Genomic DNA, 27,238 nt, shown 5'->3' on the forward strand with positions numbered 1-27,238 from the left:
CCCCCCCAAAAAAATCAAGATAGCCCAATGTGTCATACCCTGACCTGAGAACTGAAATTTTAAATATTATTCTTCCCAGGAATCCATTCTGTGTTCACCACTCTCTTCTTCTTTCTTTCAGCTTGTGGTGTTTTAAATTATCTATTTGGTGTAGTTCTAATTAAAGAAAAATTGAAAGTTTAAATATCAGCCTGAACTTTATCATTTGTCTTTATATTAGGTAAGGCCCATTTTAAATGCAAATGTAAGCATTTAAATGGTATGCAGGATCATTAAAATTATAAAACTTGCATTTTATGGTTCATGTGTGTGCACGTGTGTGTATATATGTATGCACAGAATCAAATGTTTTTATTTCACTTCTTGGCATGTGCATGTTATTCCAACACTTTCTGTCATGGGCTCACTGATAGGAAGGGCCACAAAAAAAGAAAAGGATCTGTGAGTTTTCTTATATTTCCCCTTCCTCTGCCATCATTTTCAGTATAAGTGATTGGCTCAAACAGGGAAGTAAATGAAAAAGACAGCAGAGTTCTTAGGCTGATCATGTTTCACACACCACTGCCTGCTTTCTGCATGCAGAACAATTTTGGTTCAAACTGAAAGCAGAGCCCTTTGGAGCGGTCAGTGACCTGCTCAGTCCGAGACATAATGTGCTTACCTGCTCCTGCTCTGAGACCTGCCGAACTCCTGTGTGTTGTGGGCCTACCAGGATTCTGTGCTCACGTTCATTCAGAATGCTATGTGTAGATGGGACAGCAAGACGCAGTGGGCATATTGTGCTTGTCTCCCCTGCTCACAACATGCTCCGTTGACCCAGACGACCTCATGCATGAACACAAGATCACAGATAAAAGTACTGAAAATTTCAAAATAGGCAGCATATCTTTAAACTATGGTCAGCGCCTTCAGAACAAGAAACTCATAGCTCTAGGGCTGCACATCCGTGAAGTTGGCCCTGCCTCCATGGACTTGACTCCTGCCACTCTGGGCCCCACCGTCTCGCTGTGTTCCTTCCTACTGGGGGTATGTATTCTTTCCTGTGGCCTGAGTGTCTCTACATTCCCTTCCCGTTATCTTGGTCCAGGCTTCACACCACGTCAGAGAACTTCTGGCCCAAAGTAACTCTCCATCAGTGTGCGCACCACAGTCACCACTCTTCGTTTATATATTTGCTTATTTCCTTCCCTCCCTGAATGGCAAGTGGGTTGTAGGCCTGAGTCTGGCTTTGTTCATGATTGCCGTAGCAGTGCCCAGTATGTATTTCCTAATAAATATTTATTGTGTGGATGAAAGGATGATTTAACAAGTGAATATTGTTGCAACAGGAATACAAGTTTCAGGTGTAAAAGTGGAATAAACAAGAGTACCATGAATTTGGGTTTTTATTCTAGGGTTGCTGTAGCCTGATTCAGTTTGAGCTGGTGAAAAATGAGTGAGCACAGCATTGCCCTTGTTTGCTTGTCTGCCTTTATAACTAGATAAGAAGTACTTGAGAATATATGATCCTTATATTTGAAGAAGTCCAAGTTATTTATCTTTGTATCTTCAGGCCCCATGCAGAGCCTAGTACAAGTTGGCTGTGAAAAAAAATCATATCTTTTGAACTGCATTGAGCTAGATGGAAATTCATGACCTTGAAGTCATCCCTGTGCCCCCCTCCTTCTCTTTCTCCTTTCCTTCCCTCCTCTCCTTTCTCTTCTAAAGGATTGCTGAGTCTTAGAACGGCCTTGCTTGTGATCAGATGTTTTCAATAGAAAATTACCCTCATCTAGTTTAGGTTTAACTTGGCTCTTTAAAGAGAAATGGTCTGATTAGCCTTATAATCATGGCAGTGGTTGGACACTCCAAAGATTGTCCCAGAACCAGTCTGGGGACATTGTAACAGTCTCATATTGGCATTGATCCTGGAATAAAATCACAGGGAAGTCACTTCAGAAGATGGTATGTTCAATCCCAGCTAATCCCGAGCAGAAATTAAAATTGAGGATCAGATAAAACCTGTGGAGATCAGTTAAAACCCTGAAGGCTACAGGACTAGCCTGGTCAGAATGGGCAAGACTGAAATGCCCAGTGCTCCTGAGCAACACCAGCTAACAGGAACCAGTGTTCTTGTTAGAGCCTGCTCCACAACTTTTCTGTCTTGTCCATTATTCTCCAACTCCATTAGAAAAATAGCCAGAAGGAGAGGTAGTGAAAATGGAATGTTCATAATGAAATTGAAGATCGAAGAAATAATAATAAAACAAAAGCCTAAAGGTAGGATTGGTATTGATTGAACATCTCAGAACACATTGTTAGTGAGAGATCAGGGCATGCTTTCTATATGTAAAATGTGGGATTTCTCTCTTGTGCAAGACTTGAATTGGAATAGTGAATGCTCCTGGAAACATCCCCAAGTGGTCCCCTTTGAAGTTACAAAACTGTCTGGAGATGATGTGGCAAAGTGGAAAGCCCATGGTTTTCCAACTCAGCCATACCTGGGTTTAATACCCAACTTCAGCTTTGTGACCTTGAGCAAGTAATGAATTTCCCTAATTGTGTTCCTCCTCATCCTCCTTCTCCTCCTCCTCTTTCTTGTAGTATGTATAACTTTATATAAACATCTGCTTACTGATTTGTTTTGAAAGTCAAATGAGACCACTGAGATAGTGGTACAAAGCGGGCTGCCCAAGCAGGCATGCAGTCATGTTATCCCCTCTCCTCATGGTGTCAGTTCATACAAACAGTTGGGCAGGACCTGGACCAGTGTAAGGCAAGCAAGCACTTGGGTCACCTTGAGAACAAGACCTCCTGTAACATCCTAGGTGCTTTGCTTGCCTCTCTCTGGTCCAGGAAGTATAACTGGGCAGTGTCAGCCCAAGGTTGAGGTGTCACACTGTAGATGCCCTCCTCAACACCATCTCCCAGACCATCTCACAGATGACACAGTTAAGGCCCAGAAAAGCAATTTCATTTCATTTAAACCTCTCAGTTAGTAAGTGGCAAACCTAGAATGTTGGTCTGGAGTCTCAGTGTAAGCTTCTGTTTACTCCCCAAGTAGCCTACAGCCAATCTGTCTTGTCCATATCATACTACACTCTGCTATCCCTTTTGCTATGAACTGTCTCTCTGGACATCTGGACATCATCTCTTCAACAAGTCTATAAACTTTTTAATATAGGAACAAGATGTCTCGAATTTTTAGTACAAGGCATTTACTACAGGTTTTGCTTACAGTTGGGGTTCAAGAAATACATATCCATCAATGCAGGGAAAAAAGTGTTCACGTGGCCTTATTATTTTAATGCAGAGAAATAGTTATAATAAGCATTAACCTAGCTGAAGGAAAGAAATGCATTAATTTCACAACATGTTTAGCTCTTTAAGAAGTTAGCTTTTCACGCTCCACAGGGAATCCTGAACTCACATAGACTCACCCCCACTGTTTGAAGAGAGAAAATTGCCACTGAGTGGCTGCTCTGTCACCACTGGGAAGGAGTAGGTGGGGAGAAATAATGGTCGGAGAGGTAGAAGGAATTTCACTGCAGTGATGTGGGCTGTTTAAAACACTAGTGAAGGAAAGAGAACAACACTGCTCTAATAATCTCCTGGAGAGCCTGGTAAACTGCACATTCTAGTCCAGGAGGTCGGGTTGGGCTCTGGAATTCTGTATTTCTGACAGGCTGTGGGTGATGCTGATGTTCCTGGTTTGTGCACCACAGTTTCAAGTACTGGGAATATTGTCACAGGACAAAGGGTTGTGAAAAGCCTTGGTGTTTTGTTTTAGTCCTTCCTTCTGCAGCCATTTGTCTTTCGACTGTAGGCAAGTTCCCTAATTCCAGACTGGGCAAAAAAAAGTGGGAAATCTGGGAAAATCAGCCAGCTCCCCAGCATGATGACTCACCTTTTTCCCTACCAGGATGCATCTAATGGGTGACATTTCATTTATATTTCGCTCTTCATGAAGTGAACACATTGGTGTGAATCTCTGGAGACCAACATTTCTGATCTGAAAATTCTGTTTATGAAGGAAATTGCGCGGAGTTTTGGGTCCGTGAATCTGGCCCAGTAAAGGCAGTATTTCAGGGTGGCAATTCCCAGGGCCCCCACTCACTACCTTCCATCCTTCTGCAGGAGAAATCTGTGCTTTCAAGATCCATGGCCAGGAACTGCCCTTCGAGGCTGTAGTGCTCAATAAGACATCTGGGGAGGGCCGGCTCCGCGCCAGAAGTCCCATCGACTGTGAGCTACAGAAGGAGTATACATTCATCATCCAAGCCTATGACTGTGGAGCTGGGCCCCGGGAGACAGCCTGGAAGAAGTCACACAAGTGAGTGGCCCATCACAATTCCCTGGAGGCCTAGTCCCTCCCTCGCCCACCACCTCCACTCACTGTATCCACGGGCTGCCCTTTAGGCATCTTTACGCCCCAGCCCTGACCCAAGTCTTCCCAGTTCCCTAGGTCCCTGCAGCAATTTGGACAGTCTGTATTCTAGTCCAGAAATAGTCTACCCACCAGTCCTTGCTGGAAGGTACTTCCTAGGCCATCTTCGGGACTTCATGTGTCCCTTCTTTCACAACGCCTCTGGTAAGCCAGATCCTTCCAGCAGAGAAGAGGTAGGAGTCCCTGGCCTGACTGTCTTGTGGTTTTTCCACACACTTGGCCTTGGCCTGAGTCAGCAGCCCTCAGAGGTATGAAAGGACAGTAAGACTATCTTTACCATCATCTCTTCTTTCCAATGTGTGATCCAGGGCCGTGGTCCACATCCAGGTGAAGGATGTCAATGAGTTTGCTCCCACCTTCAAAGAGCCAGCCTACAAAGCCATGGTAACAGAGGGCAAGATCTATGACAGCATACTGCAGGTGGAAGCCATAGATGAGGACTGTTCCCCCCAGTACAGCCAGATTTGCAACTATGAAATTGTCACAACGGATGTGCCTTTTGCCATCGACAGAAATGGTGAGTTTCCTGAGAGGATCCCAACAGGACCGAGGAAATCAGCTGCCATTCTGAAATGTATGAGATTCTTGATCTAAGCTTCTGACCCAGAACTCATTTCTGGACTCAAAGAAATATCCCTCATGTGATTAGCAGCCCTGCCAGGTCTGAAATGCCTCTCAGGGAATCTCAAAAACCTATTCACTGAATACAGTCTATGGAACTCAGTGCTACACAGTAGCACTCTCATACAGATACTGAAGAGAGTTTCGTGGTAGAATTTTCCACTTAACATCCAGATGTGAGTGTTTGAATCAAATCATTTGACCATATCTAGACCCCTTTCCTGCATGACAAGTTATAATATGACTCTCTACCACAAAAATCTACCTCTATCTCCCAAAGAAATGCTCCCAGAGCAGATGGGGATTTTGAACCACCTTCCAAACCACAAATGCATTCAGGAAGCTTTAAAGTCCTTATTGGTGTCTTTTTTGAGAATTTCCGCCCTAGTGAGAACCTCAATTCCAGATTGAACTAAACTGAAATCAGTGCTATGGAACCATTTGGATATTTCTCCATCACCATTAATATGGAAATTGTTGTAGTGTAAACTCCACAACCACAGTCCAAATCAACTTAACCCATTTTTACTACAATTTTCAAAACTTTATTTATAATGAAAGGGTAATGTTTGTCAGATGTATTTTTAAATTATTAGTATTAATGTATGGGTGTCTGTATATTATCTCTATTTTTTTCTCTCATTGAGTTTTTTGGTACATTTTAGGGATACAGTACAGTTACGTTCATCATTGGGATCTTGTACCTTTACATGACAGGTCTTGGTTCTCATTATTTCCCCTTGTCCCTGCCCTCCCTTTACCCGCTCCTATCCTCCCCATTTACAAACACTTTATTTCCATTTTTTCATTTTCTCATATTTTTTTATTTTCTCTCATTACCTTTCCCCTACCCTTCCTACTTTCCCTACACCTTTAACCCTTTTCTTCCTATTTCACATTGTCAATTATATCATTAGGATCGTATGCACTGTTATAGTTTTGTTTCATATTACATTTAAGTACTACACAAAGATGCAAAAATTGCAAGACCTAAAATTAATACACCCTATAATTAAATACTGAGTGTTTCTAATTATTTACTGAGTATCAGGCATGGTGCTAGACACTTGGGGTGGAGACAGAATGAAATTCCAAGCAGATGTGGGCCTGACCACATGGAGTTTGCTATCTAGTGAAAATGAAAACAGAATTGGGGGAATCAAGGGTAAAATTCATGCACAACACATGCCATGAACCAGAGTTAGGAAAAACAAATGAACAAACAAAAATTAGCCAATATCTAGGGGGAAACTGCATCTGTGACCTGCCTGCAGATCTTTAGTAAAGCTCCTTTATGTTGAGGCCGTAGAGAAATTTACTCTATGCTGTAATCTGTATCCTGAAAACTGCAGCAGATTTCATGTGGGGCGGAGCTATGTTAAGTAGTTTATGTTCTGTCCTGAAAGACAAGCTGATATTTATAAGACAGAAAAAAATAGTAACAGTAACACAGTAGTTTCCCCATAAAAGACTAAAAGACCCGAGAATGAAAATTGCTTACCTAGACATCACTAGATGCTGATTGTACTGGGCACAAAGTCACTGTACAAGAAAATAAAGGAGGTAATATTGGACTTCAATTAAAGTTTGCTTCAGAACTAAGAAGATAATTTTACTTAGTACAGATTGCCAGACTCACTCCCTAATAGTTTTTCCCTGTGAAATACCTGGCCCATCCCCAAAGATACACACACACACACACACACACACACACACACACACACCACTTTATAAAATATAAAATAACTACTTTGTGTTTGGGGGGTTCCATTCTTCTATTTGCAGTCTGTCCCCATAAAAGCATTGAGATTTGGGAAATGATGATCCACAGTGAGTAAGCAAGACCAGACAAGTGGAGGTATCTGCGATCAGTGGTCAAGTTCCACTTGGCTTCCTGCCCTATTTTGAGGAAACAGAGCCCAGTGAGAAATGATATGTAAATTCTTTCATCTAGGGTAAACTACCCCAGCCATGAAGACAATTACTCACCTTGATGAGCCATTTCACTAACATATGCCAATTTATTTCCCTGGCTGTCTCATTAAAAGTGAGTAATGGGCCTTTGCCAGGCCTTTGCCTCCAACTTTGGTTTACAACAGAAGATGAAGAGGAGAGTGGGCACTCCTGGGAAGTGTGGGTCCCCAACAGTGAGGTTTAAAAAAGTCATTCTCCAAGTAATGAAGGCAGGACCTAGGGTCAAACACAGCAGCAGCTTCCATTCTAATGAGCTGCCAGTTGGCCCTTATCCACCACCTCTCTGGATGACCTTCTCAGCTCCTTGAAGGAGTTCTTTGCATATGTGCCCATCAAGGGGAAGTGCAACTGAAATCAGGGTCCACTCATTGAGGCCTGGGTTTTCCACGTCCTTTGCTTCATGGCTTTAGGTAGGTGCCTCCTTATCCATCCAACCTGACAGGCTATTTGCTTGTGAGGGAAATAAGGGAGAGCAGAAGACATTATGTGGAGTCAGCTTGACCTATCTTTAGAGACTAAACTCCTTCCAATTGGAGTCCTTTGGATTCTCTCCCTTTGAATTTCACTTCCATGAAATTTAGGCAACAGTAATCCCCTTTTCATTCTGGGACCATGATGCCTTAGGTTCTTGCCATATGAGGAGTGCTCAATAATTGTGCCATGATTATTGGATATTTGTCTGGGTGATTGGGACATGAGGTTTATTCACTTTCCATGGATTTCTAGGTTGCAATTATGGGTACATCACTGTAAATTTAGACTTTACATCCTCCTGTAAAGTTCTTAATCCATTTCAAGTGGGATACAGCCCTCAATCTGCTGGCACTTGGCCAGGCTCTCTGAGATAAGCAGAGCTTAGATCTCTGTTTCTATTGGACAAATGGAAAAACTGAGTCCTAAGGCACAAATAACCTCCCCCAGTAACTTGTCATACTGATTGCAACATGGGGACTGGAAACCAGCAGCAGATCCTGTCAGATTTCACCACTTAAAGACTCCACTTTTTTTTTTAACTTTTGCAGTTTCTGGGCACCTGAATAAATAGCTCTCCCTCAGCAACACCTACTGCCATGCATAAATTAACAGCCGGTCCTGAAGCCATTCATGTTCATAGTACTAGCTATAGTTCTAGCAGCTGTGCATGCATATGGAGCTACCAACTCCTACCCTGGACAGCCATTGACCCAGCTGCCCACAGCTGGTCCTACAGCATCACACAATCATGCAGCCAGTCCCACCACTCCATCACTTGCTACACACCCACATTTGCGCCCACAAATAGTCTCTGAAACTGCATACATACTCATACCAGCTTGCATCTCACAGCTGCATACATACATCCAGCTGGCCTAATCTGTTGCTGTTCCTCATCACCAGCTAGATTCTTACAGCTGACTCCTCCAACTTTACATATGCACCGCGAGCCTTTAGTCCTCTAGCTGTACACACACACACACACACACACACACACAAACACCCAGCACCTGTGTGCCCACAGTTAGCCCTGAAACAGCCCTTATGACCATGCGCATGCTTGCATCCAGGTGCATGCAAACCACTGACCTCAGCCCCCACTGCATCAGTCCCTTGTCAATGTACCTTGGGACACCACTAACAGTTCTCTCAGGCACCCTAAACCTCCCACAGTCCTTGCCACATCAAGGACCACACTGTCACTGATGTTGCAGACCCTTGTTTCTTCAATCAAAAAGACATCATGCCCCTCCTTGCAGATATGGAGTCCCTGCATGCTAGCCACTAGGCATAGTGTCAAGGCGCTCTCCAGGGTTCTTCATCCCACACAGGTGAATGTCATTCCCTACCAAAGCCAGTCTATACAGTATGGGAAAGGTGACTCCTTTTTCACATTCTCAAACACCTATCCAGTGCTACAAGAACCATAAAGGGTCAGGAAAATGTGACACGGCCAAAGGAACATAATTATTTACCAGCAGCCAGTGCAAGCGAACCAGAGAACTACGAATTGTCTGATATGGAGTTCAAACTGTTATTTGTTTGTTTGTTTGTTTTTTGAAAGAAGCTCAATGGCTACAAGAAAGCATGCATGAGCAATTTTACTAAATTAGGCAAATAATATAAGAACAAAACAAAAATATCAATAAAGAGATACAGAATATATAAAAGAATCAAACATGTTGGAGTCAAAGAACAAAGCTACTGAACTCAAAAATTCAACAGAAATCTTCAACATCAGACCCAATCAAATAGTAAAAAGGATAAGTAAAGTGAAAGACAGATCATGAAATTGTCCCATCAAAAGAGAAAAAAAGAAAATAGAATGAAAAATGCTATAACTGCCTCATAAGCACAAGGTCTATATATATATATATATATATATAAAATGGCTGTCCTGTTCCATTCATGTTGCTGCAAATGACAGTATTTTTAAAGGCAGAGTAATATTTCATTGTATAATTATACTGCATTTTCTTTATTCATTCATCTACTGAAGGGCTTCTGGAGAGATTATGCTGACTGAAACAAGCTAGGCAGTGAAAGACAAATACCACACGACCAGTAAATCACCCTGACAACACTATAGAGTAGAGTAGAGTAGAGGGCACTAGAGAAGCAGAAGGGTGAGGAAAGACAGAAAAAATTAAAAGGAACTTCCATGAACTGTGAAGGGTACTGTGGGAGAGAAAAATGGGGTCAAATGTACAAGAAGGGTAGATTGACCTCGCTGTACGATATTTGCATAGATAAAAATATCACAGTGAATCCCACTAATTTGTACAGCAAATATGTTACTACTAATAAAAAATGGCTTAAAAATCCCGAATATTTGGAAAGATCTAGACATCTAGGTATATGAAACTCAAAATTCACTAATCCCATCTAACCCAAAACTCCAGCCAGATACATTATAATCAAAGGGTCAATGGCTGAGTGTGTATCTCAGCACTGTATGCATGTTTCACATGTGTGAGGTGCTGGATTCAACCCCAGATCAAAATAAATAAATACATATATATTATCCAAACTCAAAGAGACTTTAGAAAGCAGCAAGAGAAAAACACATCATATACATGGGAATTTCAATAAGATTATCATTGGATTTTTTTGGTAGAAATCTTCTGATCCAAAAGAGAATAATATGTTATATTCAAATTGACAAAACAAAAATCAGCCAACCAAAAATACATAACCTGACTAATTGTCTTTCAGAAATGATACTTTGTCAGACAAGCAAAAGCTACATGAAATGCTAATGGAAATGTTTCAAGCTGAAACAAAAGAATGAAAACTGGTAATATGAAAACATATTAAAGTATAAAATTCACTGGTAAAGATAAGTATATATGTAATTTAGAATGTTCTAATTCTGTAACAGTGTTATGTAAATCATTTACAAATCTATTTCTAAGGTTGAATGACAAAAGTACTAAAAATAGCTAGAGCTAAAATAACTTGTTAAGTGATACATAATTTAAAAACATGTAAACTGTGACAACTAAAACATAAAATGGGAAGCTTCAAATAGACTAGTATAACTATAGGATATTTTACGTATGTCTCCTGGTAACCAGAAAGTAAACACGCATGCAAAAAAGAAAAGAATCAAAGTATACTACTATAGAAAATCAAGACTTGTCATGTAGAGGTACAAGATCCCAACAATGAATGTAACTGTACTGTATCCCTAAAATGTACCAATAAACTCAATTAAAGCTGAAAAAAAAAGAAAATCATCAAATCACAAAGTAATAAAATAAGAAGAAAGAATTGAAAGATCTGCAAAACTAGAAAACAACAAAATTACAATACTAAGTTATGACCTATTAAAATTTTCTTTAAATGTACCAATAAATGTTTTGCATCAAAAGAATTACTTTAAAAGTAAATGAGCTAAAGGCACTAATCACATGATGTAGAATGACTGAATGAGTAAAAACTAGATTTTAAATCAGAAAATGAGAGGCATAATGATAAAGGGATCAGTTTATCAAAGGGCTCTAGCAGTTATAAATATGTAGGCATACATTGAACTTTGGAGCATCTAAATATATAAAGTGAATACTAACAGCCTTAAAGGGAGAAATAGAAAATAATACTGTAATAGCAGGGGACTTCAATACCCCACTTTCAACAATGGACAGGTTATTTGTATGGAAAATCAATATGGAAACACTGTATAAGAATAATACTTCAGGGCTGGGGATTTCAAGTGCAAGGACCGGAGTTCAATCCCCAGTACCAAAAAAAGAAAAAGAAAAGAATAATACTTCAGACCAAAGGAACCTCGTAGATAGGTAAAGAACCATTCATCACGTAGTAGCAGAATACACAGCAAGCATGAAACATACTTGTTATAGTTTATATCTAGATGACCCCCATTCCTCATGTGCTCATAGGTGGAGCTTTGGGAGGTGATTGGATGATGGGTGTGTGATACGAATCAGTGGGTTAGCTACTTAGTTTATAGCTAAATGTGATTTGGGAGGTAAAGTCTCCTTGGAGGAGATGGGTCAATGGGGGCATGGCCTGGAAGAGTCTATCACCTTCACTCCCACCTTAACCTCTCTCTGCCCCTCCTTGCAAGAAACAAGCTTCCTCTGCCATTCCCCTCTGCCATACTGCCCCACCTTGAAGTCAGCCATCTGTGGACTGAAGCCTTTCAAACCGTGAGCCAAAATAAACCTCTCCTCCCTTATGTGTTGGTGTCGGGCATTGTGTCCCAGGAATAAGAAAGTAAGACAGTGCTCATGTTAGGCCACAAAACAAGTCTTAGATTTAAGAAGACTGAAAGCAATTACAATAGTAATGTCTTTTACAATTACAATAGTATGAAACTAGAGACCAGTAACAGGAAGAAATCTAAAACAAGAAATTTCACAAATATGTAGAAATTATACAAGTGCACCTGAACAATGAATCAAAAAAGAATGCAAAATGGAAACTTGAAAATGTTTGGAAGCAGATGAAAATGGAAACACAATATAAGTCCTAAGATGTAGTAAAAAACAATTTTAGAAGGGAAGGCTTACATTAAAAAGGGGAAAAACTCAAGTAAACAACTTATGTTACACTTCAAGGAACTGAGAAAAGAACAGTGAAATTAATAGACAGTAGATATAACGTTTGTTAGAATAGAGAGAAATGAAGCAAAGACTAGAAAAATAATAGAAAAAAAATCAGTGATGACTACGGTGTTTTGAAAAAATGATCAAAATTGACAAAACTTCAGCTAAACTAAGACAAATGAGAAAGAACTAAAATTAAGAAATGAGAGAGAAGACATTACAACCAATACCATAGAAATGCAAAGGATCATAAGAGACTGCTAAGAACAATTATATACAAACCGACTGGATAACATAATCTGCCATCCATGAAAATCCCCGGACCTGATGGCTTCACAGCTGAATTCATTCAAACATTTAAAGAATACCAATCTTTCTCAAAGTCTTCTAAACAACTGAAAAGAGTGAAACACTTTACAAATCATTTACAAGGCTGGCATTACCCTGATATCAAAGTGAGACAAGGACATTACAAGAAAAGAAAATTATAGGCCAATATCCTTGCTAATAATTGAGAAGCAAAAATAATTCTAAAAAATACTAGCAATCCAAATTAAACAGGACATCAAAAGAATCATGCCATGATCAAGTAGGATTTATCCCTGGAATGCAAAGAAGTTTCACCATACAAAAGCAAATAAATATGACATATCACCTTAACCAAATGGAGGACTACATGATCATCTCAATAAACAGAAAAACTGTTGATGAAATTCAGTATTCTTTCATAGTAAAAACTGTCAACAAATTAAGAGTAAAAGTAATGCACCTCAACGCAATAAAGGTATATACCACATACAGCTAGCACCATACTCAATAGTAAAAAATGTAAAACAAGACCAGGATGCCCCCTTGCCACTTCTATGTATAGTACTGGGAGTCTTAGTCAAACAATTAAACAAGAGAAAGAATGAAAGTCATGAAAATCAGAAAGGAAGAACAAATTGACTCTGTTTGAAGATGCCATGAGTGTATATATATGATCCAGCCACTCTCTTCCTAGATATTTCTCAAAAAAAGTTAAAAACATGATAAATTAAAGCTAAATGTAGGGCCGGGGATTTGGCTTAGTGGTTCTGCCACCTGCCTGCCTGGCCTGAGTCCAATCCCTGGTACCAAAAAACAAAAACAAAAAGCTAAGTGTTCATTGTTAAAAAGTTATCCTAAAATTAAAACTATTTTCTCCAACTTGCAAGGAAAATAATATATTTCTAACTAAAAATAAAAATTTCTTCTGCTTACTAAGTGTCTTTGGGGTATGAGAATATATAAAATTGTGTCAGAACTAATAAATGCATTCAATAAAGTTGCAATATACAAAATAGTCATATAAAAATTAGTCGTGTTTCTAACAGCAAACTATTCAAAAAAGAAATCAGGAAAGCAATCCCATTTACAATAACATCAAAAAGAATAAAATAATTAGGAATATATTTAACCAAAGAAGTGAAATATCTGTATATTTTTAATTATAGAACACTGATTAAAAGTTGTAGAGGGGGTCAAGGGAGGGCAGGGGTATGGGCAAAAATGAGAACCAAGATCTGTCACATAAAGGTACAAGATCCCAATGATATAACTGCACCAATAAAGTCAATGCTTTAAAAGTACCAATAAACTCAATAAGATTTTTAAAAATTGTAGTAATTATAATTTTGGAAGGATAATTCATGTATATGGATTGGAAGGAATAATATTGTCAAAATCTCCATACCACCTAAGGTGATATACAGATTCAGTGCAATTCCTATCAAAATTTCAAGAGTTGTTTTCACAATGACAGAAAAAAAATTCTAAAATTTATGTGAAGCCACAAAAGACCTTGAATAGCAAAAGCAATCTTAAGAACAAACCTGGAGGCATAACACTTTCTGGTTTCCAACTATATTACAAAACTATAGTAATCAAAACAGTATAATACCTGTATAAAAACAGATACACTGACAAAAAAGAATGGAAAACCCAGAAACAAATTTACGTGTATACAGTTAGCTAATTTTTAACAAAGCCACCAAGAACATGAGATTGAGAAAGAATAGACTCATTAATAAGCAATGCTGGGAAAACCTGGATTAAAATTTTTTAAATAAAAGAAACAGTATTCTTTTTTATCTTTATTAAGTTTATTGGTACATTTTAGGTATATAATACAGTTACATTCATCATCAGGATCTTGTTCCTTTACATGAATTATCTTAGTTCATTTTTTCTTCTTCTTTTTTTTTTTTTTTTTTTTACTTGGGTTTCTTGGTTCTTATTTTTCCCCATTCCCCAGCCATCCCTTCACCCCTCCACCCTTCCCTGTTTACAAAGACATTGTTTCCATGTTTTTCCTTTTTACATATTTTTTCTTTTCCCTTTTTGCCTTTCCCCTACCCCTCCCACTTCCTCTACTCTTTTAGACCTTTACTTCCTGTATACATATAATATCAATTATACATTTTGATCCTTATTTATACTTTTAGTTTTTCACATCAGAGAAACTATTCAGTATTTACACATGTGTGACCTATTAATTTCACTTAAGACTGTGGCCTCAATGTACATCCACTTAGCTATAAATAGCTCTAGTTTCTCATTCTTTATGGCTGAGTAGTACTCCATTTTATTTTTTAAAAAAACTATCCAGTCTCCCACTGATGGGTAATTAGGCTATTTCCAAATTTTAACTATTACAAACTATGCCACATAAACATGGGTGAGCATATATCACTGTGGTACGATTCTTTTAATTCTTTTGTGAAGATACCTAGCAGAGGAATAGCTGGGTCAAATTGGACTTCTAATCCTAGTTCTTTGAGGTATCACCATATTGATTCCCATAGTGGTTGCACTGGTCTACACTCCCACCAGTAGGATTCTTACACACACACACAAAAAAAATCAACTCAAAATGGATTTAAGACTTAAACATAAGACCTGCAACCATAAAACTCCTAGGAGAAAACCTAAGGGGAAACTTCTTCACATTTTCCTTGGAAGTGATTTTTTGTCGATGATCTGATATGAAAAAGTAAGGTAACAAAAGTAGAAACATTTTAAATGCGCTTCATCAAACAAAAAGCTTTTGCATAACAAAAAAATCAACAAAATAAATAATTAATTTTTAAATGGGCAAAAGACTTGAATAGATATTTTTTCAAAGAAGACGTACAGATGGTCAACAGGTATAGAAGTAATCCTCAACATTATTAACCATCAGTGAAATACAAATCAACCTCAATGAAATATCACAACTCTTAGGATGGCCAGCAGATAGCACGTACTGATAGGATGTGGAGAAAGGGGAGCCCTTGTTCACTGTTATTTGGGATGTAAATTGCTATAGCTACTATGGGAGAAAATATGAAAGTTCCTTGAAAACTTAAAAATAGAGCTAATATATAAATGACCTAGCAATTTCACTACTGAGCATTTATGCCCAGGAAATAAAATGTCTACCTTGAAGAGATATCTGTGCTCCCATAATCTCTGTAGCATAATTCATAACAGCCAAGACGTGGAAACAAGCTAAGTGGCCACAGACAGATAAGTAGATACAAAAAAACATGGGAGGATACACATATATACACACAGAGAAGAAAGCACTGCTACTCAGGCCTAAAGCAAAGGAAATTCTGCCATTTGCAACACAATGAACAAATCTGAAGGAGGGTATATTTAGTGAAATAAGTCAGACACTGAAAGACAGGAGCTTCATAGATTCAATTATACATGGATCCACAAAGAAAGTTTGAACTCATGCTAATATAAAATAGCATATTTTATATGGTTAGCAAGAATTTGAGGGTGAGAAAAAAGGGGAGATATTAGTGAAAGGGTGCATTCAGATTAAAAAATGAATAAGTGTGGGCTACCTAATAAAAATATGGTGACTGGATGACAACGCACATTTGAAATTTGCTGAGAATAGATCCCAAGTATTCTTATAACATACAACACACACACACACACACACACACACACACACATGCACGAAACTGTGAGAAGATACATATGACTAAATAGTTTTATCTTAGCAGTCTTTATAGTACAGCCTAGCACACATTTAGATTAAAATACCACAACCTTACACACATTGTATGTACAATTTTTATCTGTCAATCGCACCTCAATAAACATAGGGAAGAAAACCTACAAGGTTTGTTTAAACCTGCATCTATCACTCTGTGTGTGCATGGTCTTTGAAAATTACTTGAAGCTTGTTTCAGATCATCAACAAAATAAGAATGAAGTATTGTACCTGTGTGGTATCATTGGTACCTAAACTAATACAAACAGTGGGCTCACTAGAGTGTGTTGCACAAGCCACCGTGAGAGGGAATGTCAGCAGAGGGAACAGCAGGGTTCGTGGTGACACAGTGACACCCGGTTACCACTTGGCAGATTTTTGTAGTTTTCAAATAATGTTTCACCTTCACAAAGACTCACTGGCTAAGCTCCTAGTCTCAGCCAGTTACTCTGTGTCAGAAGCCTGACCTGGGGAGCAGAAAGACTGAGCAAAATGGGGATTATGAAATTATTCTGTTTCTTCTTCTTTCCTACCTGAATAGAAAAGTAAGACAAGCCCTGTGTGTGAACTTTGGAGAGCACAGAAAATTATGGAGAAGGAAGCAAATCACCCAACATCCTGCCAAAGATAACCACTATTAAGTGTTTATCATATTTCCAATATGTTTTCTATGAAAGTTCTAAATAAAATTAAGACCACACTACCTTGTTTTCTTTTTCTTCCCCCTTTTCACTTAAAATTCAATTAAATGTATTTTCCCCATTTCAGAATAATTTCATAATCCCCATTTTAGTGACGAACAATATTTTGTCTTAATATTAACATTCTATATTTACCTCTTCTTATTACCAGGCTCTATTTCAATGCTTTTATAACGCTTAGATGGACACGTTTGAACAGCTACTATTCAGTTGCAGTTTATATCATTTCCTGAATCAGTGTTTAGACGAGGAATTGTATCTGAAAAGCAATTTCAAAGAGACTAACATAGATTGCCAAGGAGCCAGAACGTTCCCATTCAAATCACACCAGAAAGAGGGTGTTGGTCAGTGTACTTACCTCCTCTCTCCCACTCCCTCCCATGCTCCCAGGGTTAAAAGAAAAACACAAACCTTCATGGCTATGCGAGGTAGGTACTGATTGTTCTACAAGGATTAGTTTCCCAGATATCATTTGGACCTGGCCATAGAGGCCTGGGAACCAGGCTGTGGCTCACCGAAGTTGACTATAGGCTCAGCTCTCTTGAGAAGGTACATTTACATGTAGGAGAAGAAGATGTAAGTGCAGCAGAAACAAAAGAGATGGCTTTCTCGGGCTTTCAAACGATTTTAAGTAAGTGTCTTATACAAACATGACCCTTTCCCACAAACAACTGTTCACAATATTATACTCCTATTTCAGACCTAATGCTTCAAGTTCTGTGCTTTGAAATCTATTTTCATGTGCATGAAGTTGGTAGTGGTGGAGAAAGTAAATTAGTTTCTCAGTCAGTTTCATTAAGACTTGTTATGGAAGTGGAGCTGCAACAAATTGAGCCAAAGATTCAGTTTGTGTGTTTTCCTACCACAGTCAATAGTGTTTGGTCTACTTATTGTCACATGGATTGTGAACCTGAGCTTTCCTCTTCTGAGAGGGGGATCTTTTGAGAGCCATTCAACTTTCAAGAAAGAGAAAGTTCAAACTTTTTGTTCAAAATTCAATTTGATGTTGCTGGAGCATACTTCTTGTGGTTATATTAAAGTGCTTTGCCCTGAAAAAATTCCTCCCCTGTGTTGACTATAACCACAAGCAAGTTTCTTAACACAATCCCTGGAGAGTGTTACCAACCCAGTTCCAAGCCTTGGACTGAGAAGAAAACAAATATTAGGATGAAATGAAAGAGATTTTAAACACCAGAGACAAAGCCAGAAATATATAAAACCTATTTTTATTCAGAGAATTTTGTCTGACTTGGTTGAAGTTAAATGCTACCTCAGATCAATAGATGTTAGTTGCATTCCTAGAAATGGTCCAGAACAGACAGCAGTGTAGATTAATCTAGTTTTTGGTTGGATGTCTTGGCTGACTTTGTATTCTGACCTTACTGTTAACCAGACTGAACGTCACCCTGACACATTCCTGTCTGTAGCTCCTGTTTGTCTGCCAGCATTGGGTACTGTTTCAGTAACACTAGCTTTTCCAATGTTTAGAGCACTATTTGCTTTTCCAGTTTTCCAAACAGTTTTGTTTAGTTCACACTGTCTTAAATTATATGAACAATGTATATATTAGTTGGAATGGAAGTAAATTCATTCAGTTAATCTTTTTCTTTTGATAAAATATGAAAATATATCTGAGTTTATAATTCTTATACAATGTTGATTTTTATTGATCTTTTTATGTTTTTATTTTCCATTCTCTTAATTTCATTTGTTATAAGATGATAACACTTGGGTTTTAATTTTCTGTCAATTCCACCATCAAAAATAATTACATAAAGAAGGGATGAAATTATTTCAGCAAAGAAAGACTTTAATCTCTTGGAATAAAAAACTTAAAGTATTAAGTGAACTTTGGGTCTTTATTCATTCTTTGAAATCGATATTGTATTCTGGGAAAAATAGACAATATTTTGCTCATTAATTAGCAAATATTTGTTTATGAATTATATCAAACCCACAGGAACAAAAACATATAAAAAGGGCTCTGAAAAATTGTTTGTTCTTTTCTGGAAAAGAAAAATGCCTTCTTCCTCAGGGCAAGAAATCTGTTACTCAGTGTAGTTTTTGGAAGGGAAATCACATATTTTCTTATTGATTTAACTTGCTATTTGTTAGCAAAATAATGTGAGAAAAGGCAGTGAACATTCCTGGCGACAGGCCCAGATGTTAAAAAATGTGTATCAGAGCATTTTTTGAATCCTGTCTTTTTCCCAGAAATTTCACAACAGGTGAGCTCTCTGTCCCCTACATCAGGGACATGAGTACATGAGTGCATTTTTGGAAGGAGTTTCTTGAAAACACATTTCTTATAAGCACAGGTCATTTGGATTCCAGATGTTGCTCAGAATTCCCATCAGCCCATTGTACAGCGAGGTTGCTCCTGCAAGTGGTCCAGGAATCGACCACTAAAGTGTAAGCAGGTCACAGGTAGATGCTGTACTCCTTTTCGCCCTTGTTTTTTCCAGAGAGAGAGAGAGAGAGAGAGAGGGCATTTCATCCTTACAAAGGTGATGCAGTAGAGAAGGGCTTTTGAAAAAAGTAACTCAACTTGAAATGATTCTTAATGCCTCTCTTCCTCAGGCAACATCAGAAACACTGAGAAGCTGAGCTACGACAGGCAGCGCCAGTATGAGATCCTGGTGACAGCCTATGACTGTGGACAGAAACCTGCTGCTCAGGACACCCTGGTGCAGGTGGACGTGAAACCTGTTTGCAAGCCTGGATGGCAAGGTACGCTGCCTTTATCTGTCTTGTGGGAAGGCAGCCCTTGTCTCTGTGTGTACAGGCCGCTGGGAATGTCTGCAAATCCTCAACCAGAGGAATCTTTAAAGTTAGTCATTTTGCTGCAAGAAATATCATACCTGTTTGTTCACAACTCTTGTTGATATATCATCCCCATTTCATAGTTGAGAATGTCAGAGGCAACTAGTCTAACATCAGTGCTCCCTTTCTCAAATCTCATGATGTCTTTGAATTAGTAGTAATTATGCCACAATGCTAAGGAGAATTTGCCAGTGACTCTATTTACTTCTTCCAAGGGTGCTCATCCTAGTTGATGCATTTCAAACCACAGCCCAACATCTGGGGACAGTCATTGTGTTTCTTGTGCTCAAACAGATTATGTACCAGCGGAGGTGGGACATCCAGAATCTAGCCTCTAGGTTGGGGAGTTTGAAAAGGTTGACTCTGGGAACAGAGAAACAATGGCTTTCAGCGGTGATGGAGTTTCCCCATCTGTTTAGATCTTTTAGGATTCAAAGACAGAATGGCTTCAAGTCACGCTTAGTTGGCAGAGTCTGCTGTTGATCTGAGGGTAGGTAAGGAAGGCAGACACAATTGCATAGACAGCTTGTGCAGAGAATTGGGTGGTCTTTGGAATAATAATGGCTCCAGTGGTTACGCTAGAGTATAGGCAAGGTACAAGTCTGGCTGAGACAAGTGCACCACACGTATGTCTCCTAGCCCACTAGTAGAGGCCTAGTTCATGCGTTGATCCTTGTCTATGTCCAGGTATGGCTTCACCCGCCCCCCCTAGTTGGATGCCTCCATCACCTCGTCCAAGGACACTCCGATAACTAATCCTGTTAAGCCAAATCTATTACTCCCCCTTTGCCACTCCCTCTTTCAAAACTTTAGAAATTTCTGGCTGAACTTATTAAAAGTGAAAGAGTTCCAGAAACCTCCCCAGAGTCTGCTTGGTGATTCTGCACCTTGCCTTCCCAGTCCGAGTTCCTAAACCTTTGTTCTGTGAGCGGGCTCATGGACAAAAACAACACTATAGGGTCTGGTGGCTGAACAGAGACATTAGTGGTTATCTCTGTGCCTTTGTTTTTGTGGCAGACTACTCATCTCCTCTGCATGTCATGATGATGCACTGCTGCTTACTCTTAACTCTCCTTAGCTCACGGTGCTTTGTGTAGCTGTCCCCTGTGTTTTTTGCTTATTGTCTTCTCTCGAAGTGTCTTTAAGTTTGAAAGCCCCTTGTTCATATTCTCTCCTCTCCTCTCCTTTCCTATCCCCTTCCCTACACCCACCTCACTCACTTAAATTACCCTAGAAAGAGTCCATGAGAGTCAGCCACATTCTTATCAGGCAGGCCACCCTAGGGTCCCTGGTCAGGCTCTCATTCCTAATCCAGTATATCAGGGCCAGGCTCATCAAGTACAAAGCAAGGCACCTGTGTCTGAGGAGCTACCTGGAATCCCTCCACTCACCAGGAAGCTTTCAAAGTCTTCCTTCCTGACTTATCCTTCACAAGACCTAAGGATCCAGAAGGCAGATTTCTGTCTTATTCACCACTAAATTTCTCTGGCTTGCCATATACCTGACACCAAAGGGGAAGTGCTAAAGAGTCGTCGCTGAATGAGTGAATGAATGCAGGGAAAGCTAGCGGAATAAAGAAAAATTCATGTTGCTTTATTTTAACTTAAAAGAATAAGCAGTAAAGTCTGGCCTTTGAAGAAAAGGCTTAGAATGATATGTATGCTTTCTAAGCATGGAACGTGCTCACAGTGGAATTTTAAGTGGAGAAAGCAAAAGACAAAGCCATAATCTAGAGAACAATCCCATTTTTTTCAATCTTTGGCAACTGAGCCACCTACAGATTTGGGATTGCATGTTTACATATTTAAATGTAATTTCCTTACAGAATATATGCTTGTAGATCTATGTGAATGTAACATTAAATGTATTCAAAGAAGAGCCCTGGCCTTAACATTAATTCTTAGTGTGAAGAACTTACTGAGTACTTCCTCTACGGTGTCCAGTGCCATCCGTGGGTGGCTCCTGATAGTGGGCCCGTGCCCGTGAGTGTCCAGCACAGGATCAGACATGATGCAGGCACGGGTGATACTGAACAATACATGAATGAGCAGTGACACCGTGTTTTTAAAAATATACCTTTCTGTGGAACAAGGAAAAGAAGAAAGTGAAAATGCACTGCATCATGTCAAGTAGAGTGATTTAAGCATGTGCAACATCAGAATCCACTACTCCATGGTGGCTTCCTTGCTCTAGCTGGCCAGGCTGTGGTGGCAAAAGCTGCCAGTGGATCAGCGCTGAGACCCTTCCCCTCTATCTTACCCCTGTAGGCAATCAGTAAGTCCCTCCCCAGCCATTGTGTAAGCAGGCTTTCAGGTGTGAGGCCCTTCAGGCTCTCTGATTCACATAGCAATAGTCAGTGATTTCTTGCCATTTATGTTTCAAGACTCCAGAGCTGGAGAGGAACCTTCTCTCCTCTTTCCAGAACACTGGTCTACTTTATCCCTCCACTTAGGCACCTTCAGCTCTAACTCTCCTATCCTGGTGTTGCTCTTGTTCCTACGTGTGGTTGGCATGCACCCTCTTAGCTGGAAGTATAGCTTTTTCTGGGGAAGAACTCACCATACCTGGACCCAGATGTGTGTCTCAGGTTTGTTCCCTTCTCCCAGCTTTGTATACAGAACCAGAATGAGCCGTGGCTTACCTGCTTCTTTGCTACCTGCATATGAGGCAGGATGACCCTTGCTGTGAGAGACCAGCAGGTGCCGTTGAAGCAAGGGCTTTCTTGGAGTGGATGTGGAATAAATCCTGCATCTTGTAAGTGGGAGAGGAATATTAAGAGAGGAGGCCATTTAAGGACCCAGAGAACAGTATGAGGAAAGGTGTCTGGCTGTAGTCAGGTTTGTGACTGGGGAGATGTGGGAAGTAAGATTAGAGAGGTCGAGGGTAGGGCAGGTGGATGGCTGAGATCTGAGCACAGGGTAAATGACTCTCAAGCCCTCAGACCCAGCTGAGAGGGTCAGCATGGATATTCCAGATGAGATTCCCTGTAGTTCCTCCATAGAACAGAGAGCCCTCCCAAGGTGACTTCTCACAAGCAATGCAAGTCACCAAGACAACAGTTTGGCAGTTTGAATTCTTGTACCTGTTTGAAATCATTTCCCTTCAGGCAGGTGGGGACTGTAGTACAGTGAAAGCAATCCATCATGTCCAGGAGCCTCCTGTCTCCCTCAGAAAACACTCAGTCCGCACCTCACCCAGGCTTTGCTGCAGCAGCTTCTGTAGCAAGAGCCCTGCTCACAGCCAGAGCCTTCCTCCCCAGGGCCTACAGGAACCTGCTCCTGGACTACAGTGATGCCACAGAAAGGATATGGGCTCCCGGAGGACAGAGCAGTACTGCTCTCAGCCTCTGACATTACCAGTTAAGTATAAACCAAAAGCTTACTTGCTAGCTAGCACCAGTCACCAGTAGGCAGAGGATTGGTTTCCAAGAGTTAAGCTGGAAGCAAGAGGAAGATGAAAGGTTTTGTATCCAAAATGAGTCCAGCATGCTGGGTTTGTATATCTTGCTCTTACATGAGTTTTGTCTACTCTTCCATATTCTGAGATCGTACGTAATTCTGAACAGGCAGTAAGGTTCAGCTCACTCTTGAGGGTTAGGTGGAACTGTGCTGAAGGGAACACTCCCATTTGCATCTGGATGGGGAGATGAAGGGGCTCAAAGCACAAACCACGTCTTTGCTTTGTCCTGAGCTTTGAGAGTTCATGGTGTGCTTAGAGACACTTGTAAATCATGGAGATGAAAGATTATACTAGGAAGCAGGAGAGAGGTACACCTGTCGGAGACCACATGGGGAATATAGGCTTGTGTCCTACCTTTCCTGCCAGGTGTCTGGATTGCCATCTTCTCTGTGTGTTTTTCTCTTGACATCTGGTAAAACCATGCCAGCCTGGCCTGCGTGTGGTATGAGCACATGCAGCAAGATCTGCACCCATTTGTGGAGCAGAGAACTGCAGGCATGGAGCACCCTTGGGAACTGGCAGGAGCAGTGTTCACCTCATCCTAGAGCATGATTTACAGCAACCAATTATACCTCCCTGTGCAGGATTCATCCAACACCATTGGAAGAGTTCCCCATGGATTAGGCCAACTGCTGTTCCCTTTGCTTCACAATGAGGCATCCTATTTAAAATAAAAGTGAAAGGAGATGCAACTACATAATTGATACACTTTCTTCCTATTCTTTGGGTTTTGAGTGGTTCTCCACGTGCATCAAATTATCAAATGTTCCACCATTTCAGCCATGAGGCCATTGTGAGGAAGAAAGGGTAGTGCCCTTCAGGGCAGTGTTTCTCAAACCTGAATAGGCACATGAATCACTGAGCGGTCTGGGTAAAATGCAGTTCCAGTTGAATATATATCTATGGTAGTTTTGGATCCTGCCTGTCCATAGACTTCATTTTGAGTAAGAAAATCAGGCAGAAAATATTTACAGAGATGCCTGTGGAAAAGAGAAGCATGAAAATGGTTCAGATTAATTTTCTCCAAATTATTTGCATTGTGAGAAAGAACTGAAACTGACATACACATACACCATGGGAAATATTCTTGCAGTGAGTGTGCTCCCTCAGTATAGAAAGCCCTCTGTGTGCTGAAGGCCGGGCATAATGGGCGAATACGACCTGCCAGGGCTCATAGTACAGAGGAGATAGTGACTCTACTGAGGACAGAGGCCATGGAAAAAGGGTTCTGTGGGAACACAAGTGAGACACTGAACTCATGCCAGGCAAGGGCCCTGAGGGAGATGTACCTGCATCTGAACTGAAGAGAGGGAAGTTGGTAACACTGAGACTAGGGAACAGGGGCTAGGGAGGTAGGAGAGAATTCATTGTGGTAGGGTACGAGAGAAGAAGGCTGGACTGACTAAAGCAGACCAGATCACAGAGGGAGAGTTTCCTTAGCACTGGAGGAAACAGAGACTTTCATATCTAAGCGTGGGTAGGGAGAGTGCTCTAGAAACTCCTCTGCCAACTGCATAGACTATGGCTCAAAAGTGAAGATTGGATAGGGAAGGGTGAAGGGGGTGAAGGGAGGGCAGGGGTATGGGGAAAAAATGAGAACCAAGACATATCACGTAAAGGTGCAAGATCCCAATGATAAATGTAACTGTATTGTTTGCTTTAAATGTACTGATAAACTTAATGGGAAAAAGAAGTGAAGATTGGGTATAGGGAGACCAGCTGCAAAGTATGATTATTACTGAGTGCCCCTTTAAGTGGCATACTTCATAAAAAAGTATCTGAAGTCATGTATTTATTCCAAAATCATCTTAACGTACTGGACAGCAAAGGTTAGATATGCAGGCAAATCTCCTGAAACACCATGGGCAAGGGAGCAAAGTCGGCAGTCATGTGTGTCAGGCAGATGAGGCTCCTCCTAGGCCTTGTCAGATGTATGTTACAGTCTCTTCTGTAGTTGTCCATATCTTGCCACCCTGACAAGGAGAGAAAAAAATCCTAAGCCCCAGGAATCTGGCTTCCCTCTCCCCTTCCTAAAGCCAAATTAATTATTGATTGAGAAAACTAAAAATCTGGCTTAGGTTTTACTGTATGAAAGCATTGACTTCAAATCAAAGCCCAGTACGATGCCCAAATTGGCCTAAGAACACAGAATTGAGCAGGGCTCAGAAAGTAGAGCTGTGTCTATCAGAGGATTGAATGACGATATGGCCCTTCTTGCAGGGAGATGCACAGGACAATCCTGGAAAGATAGACTAAAGGAGGACTCCTTGCCTTTCCATCAGTGTCCTGCTAGGTATCTAAGATTCCACCATTACAGTACCAACTTTTAAACAGATAATCCCCACTTAAAATGGAAATACCTCTTGCAAGAGTAATGTATCAAGCCAGGAGTCAGCAAAGTATAGCCTACAGGCAAATCTAGTGGGTCACTTGTTTTTGTACGAATGTGAGCCCCTCAAATGGATTTTACATTTAAATGGTTGAAAACAATTGAAAGGCACTATTTCATAGCAAGCAAATATTATAAGAAATTCAAGTCTTGGTGCTGGTAAAGTCTCCCTGGAATATAGCCACACATGCTCCTTTATATTTTGCCTCTGCCTCCCCTCCAGCAGTGCAGCTGAATAGTTGTAACAGAGACCATATGGACCTCAGAGACTAAACATTTTCTTTCTGGACATATATAAGGTTTTCTGACCACTCTATAAAGCTTCTGGTCTATTGATACCTTAGTAGGAAGTTGTGTCTTGGATTACGTAGTGCAGTCTAGAATGACTGAGGTATCAAATGGACGTATTTGGACAGAGTCATAGTGTAAAATATAAAGACAAGCAAATCACATGAGGCCAGGAACAGCCTTGTAAGATAAGCAATTTTAGCCAATTTTACAAGGAAAACTAAGGTTAAAGAGAGATCAAGTGACTAACCCCAAATCTCACAATTGTAACATGGCAAGAATGGAATTCAGAGTCATATCGATACAATCCAGGAGACCCTGTGGCATTAGGAGTAAGAAAGAAGACAGAAAAGGAAGTTGGGAATTTCCAAAGGCGCATGTTACCAGCTTACATAAGGCTATGTCAGAAAGCTGTTTAGAAGAGAGACATGATCTGGGTATCCACAGGCAAGGAATTGAACCTACCTGTTACTTTTTCTGAAAGCGATGATGAGGCTTGCCTGGCAAAGGTAGCTGGAGTCAATGAAACACTGTCTATGAAGCACCTAAGAGGTGCTCCCAACATCAATTCTTAAGCCTCTCTATGCCTTCTGATATGTACATTTGCTTGGTCGAGCTGGTCTGACAACTCATTCTAAATTCAGCCCACACTTGCAGACTGCCCATCTCTCAGCTACTGTCTGCTGAACCTGAAGTGGCCTGTGGCTACCTTGTGAGCCAGAGAAGACAAGGGGAGCCTTTGGTTTCCTCAACAATAAATTAACTATCATAATCCTCGGCTCTACTATTTTTGTAGGATTGTTAAGAGCCTAAGAGCTTCCAATATAAAGATACTGTGCAAAATTTAAACCATTATGCAAATAATGCTATGATATTCATATAAATGAACACCCTCAGGCCCACACACTTAAATCCATAGAATTTAGTGAGGTTGGTTGGCCTGAGATCATGTCTGGAATCTTAGTGCTTAAGACTGGGACATCTAAGACCAGAGTGCTTAAAAGAGACAGTAGGATAGAAACAGCACAGTTCTGGGGACCAGGAACTCAGATTTCAGTACCAGCTCAGCTGTAACTCACTTATGAAAGTCACTGCTTCTCGCTTCGGTGCCCCTAAGTGGGGTTCAGTAAACACAAGCTCATTTTCTTTACTCCTTTTATCCTGATTTTTAAAATCATGAAGGAGTATTTTCCCTTCCCAAGTAACTGGCAGTGGCTGAACTGCACTGGATGCAGCAGAGTGACCCCTGAACTGCGGGATTGCTCTGAGCTTCCAGGAAAGCAGGCCAGGGGCAAGCCTCACGGGGCTAAACCTCACGGGGCTTTCCTCTGTGAATAGTGCTGTTCTGACATCCCTGACACAGCTGATCATTAGGGCAAATGGCTCTGTACAGGAAGCTGATTTACCTGCTCAGCGGTATCTTAATGTGTTTAAAGACCTGTGGGATCACAGTGCCAGTGCCTGGCTCCCCTGGGCCTGCAGGGAAGTAGCCCTTGGAGG

At 40.4% G+C, this 27,238-nt stretch overlaps 1 protein-coding gene across 1 annotated transcript in view; it reads left to right on the plus strand.

The window, feature by feature from the left end:
- Positions 1-27,238, plus strand: part of Clstn2 (calsyntenin 2) — a 141,035-nt gene that overhangs the window by 9,288 nt on the left and 104,509 nt on the right. The window contains exons 5-9 of the mRNA XM_010608225.1: positions 821-1,026; positions 1,088-1,256; positions 4,084-4,312; positions 4,735-4,943; positions 19,360-19,509. Coding sequence (XP_010606527.1) covers positions 821-1,026; positions 1,088-1,256; positions 4,084-4,312; positions 4,735-4,943; positions 19,360-19,509 — 963 coding nt within the window. The remainder of the gene's footprint in view (positions 1-820; positions 1,027-1,087; positions 1,257-4,083; positions 4,313-4,734; positions 4,944-19,359; positions 19,510-27,238) is intronic.

This window comes from Fukomys damarensis, unplaced genomic scaffold (genome assembly GCF_012274545.1).
Source record: "Fukomys damarensis isolate Sample0158 unplaced genomic scaffold, DMR_v1.0_HiC HiC_scaffold_37, whole genome shotgun sequence".
NCBI classification, from domain to species: Eukaryota; Metazoa; Chordata; class Mammalia; order Rodentia; family Bathyergidae; genus Fukomys; species Fukomys damarensis.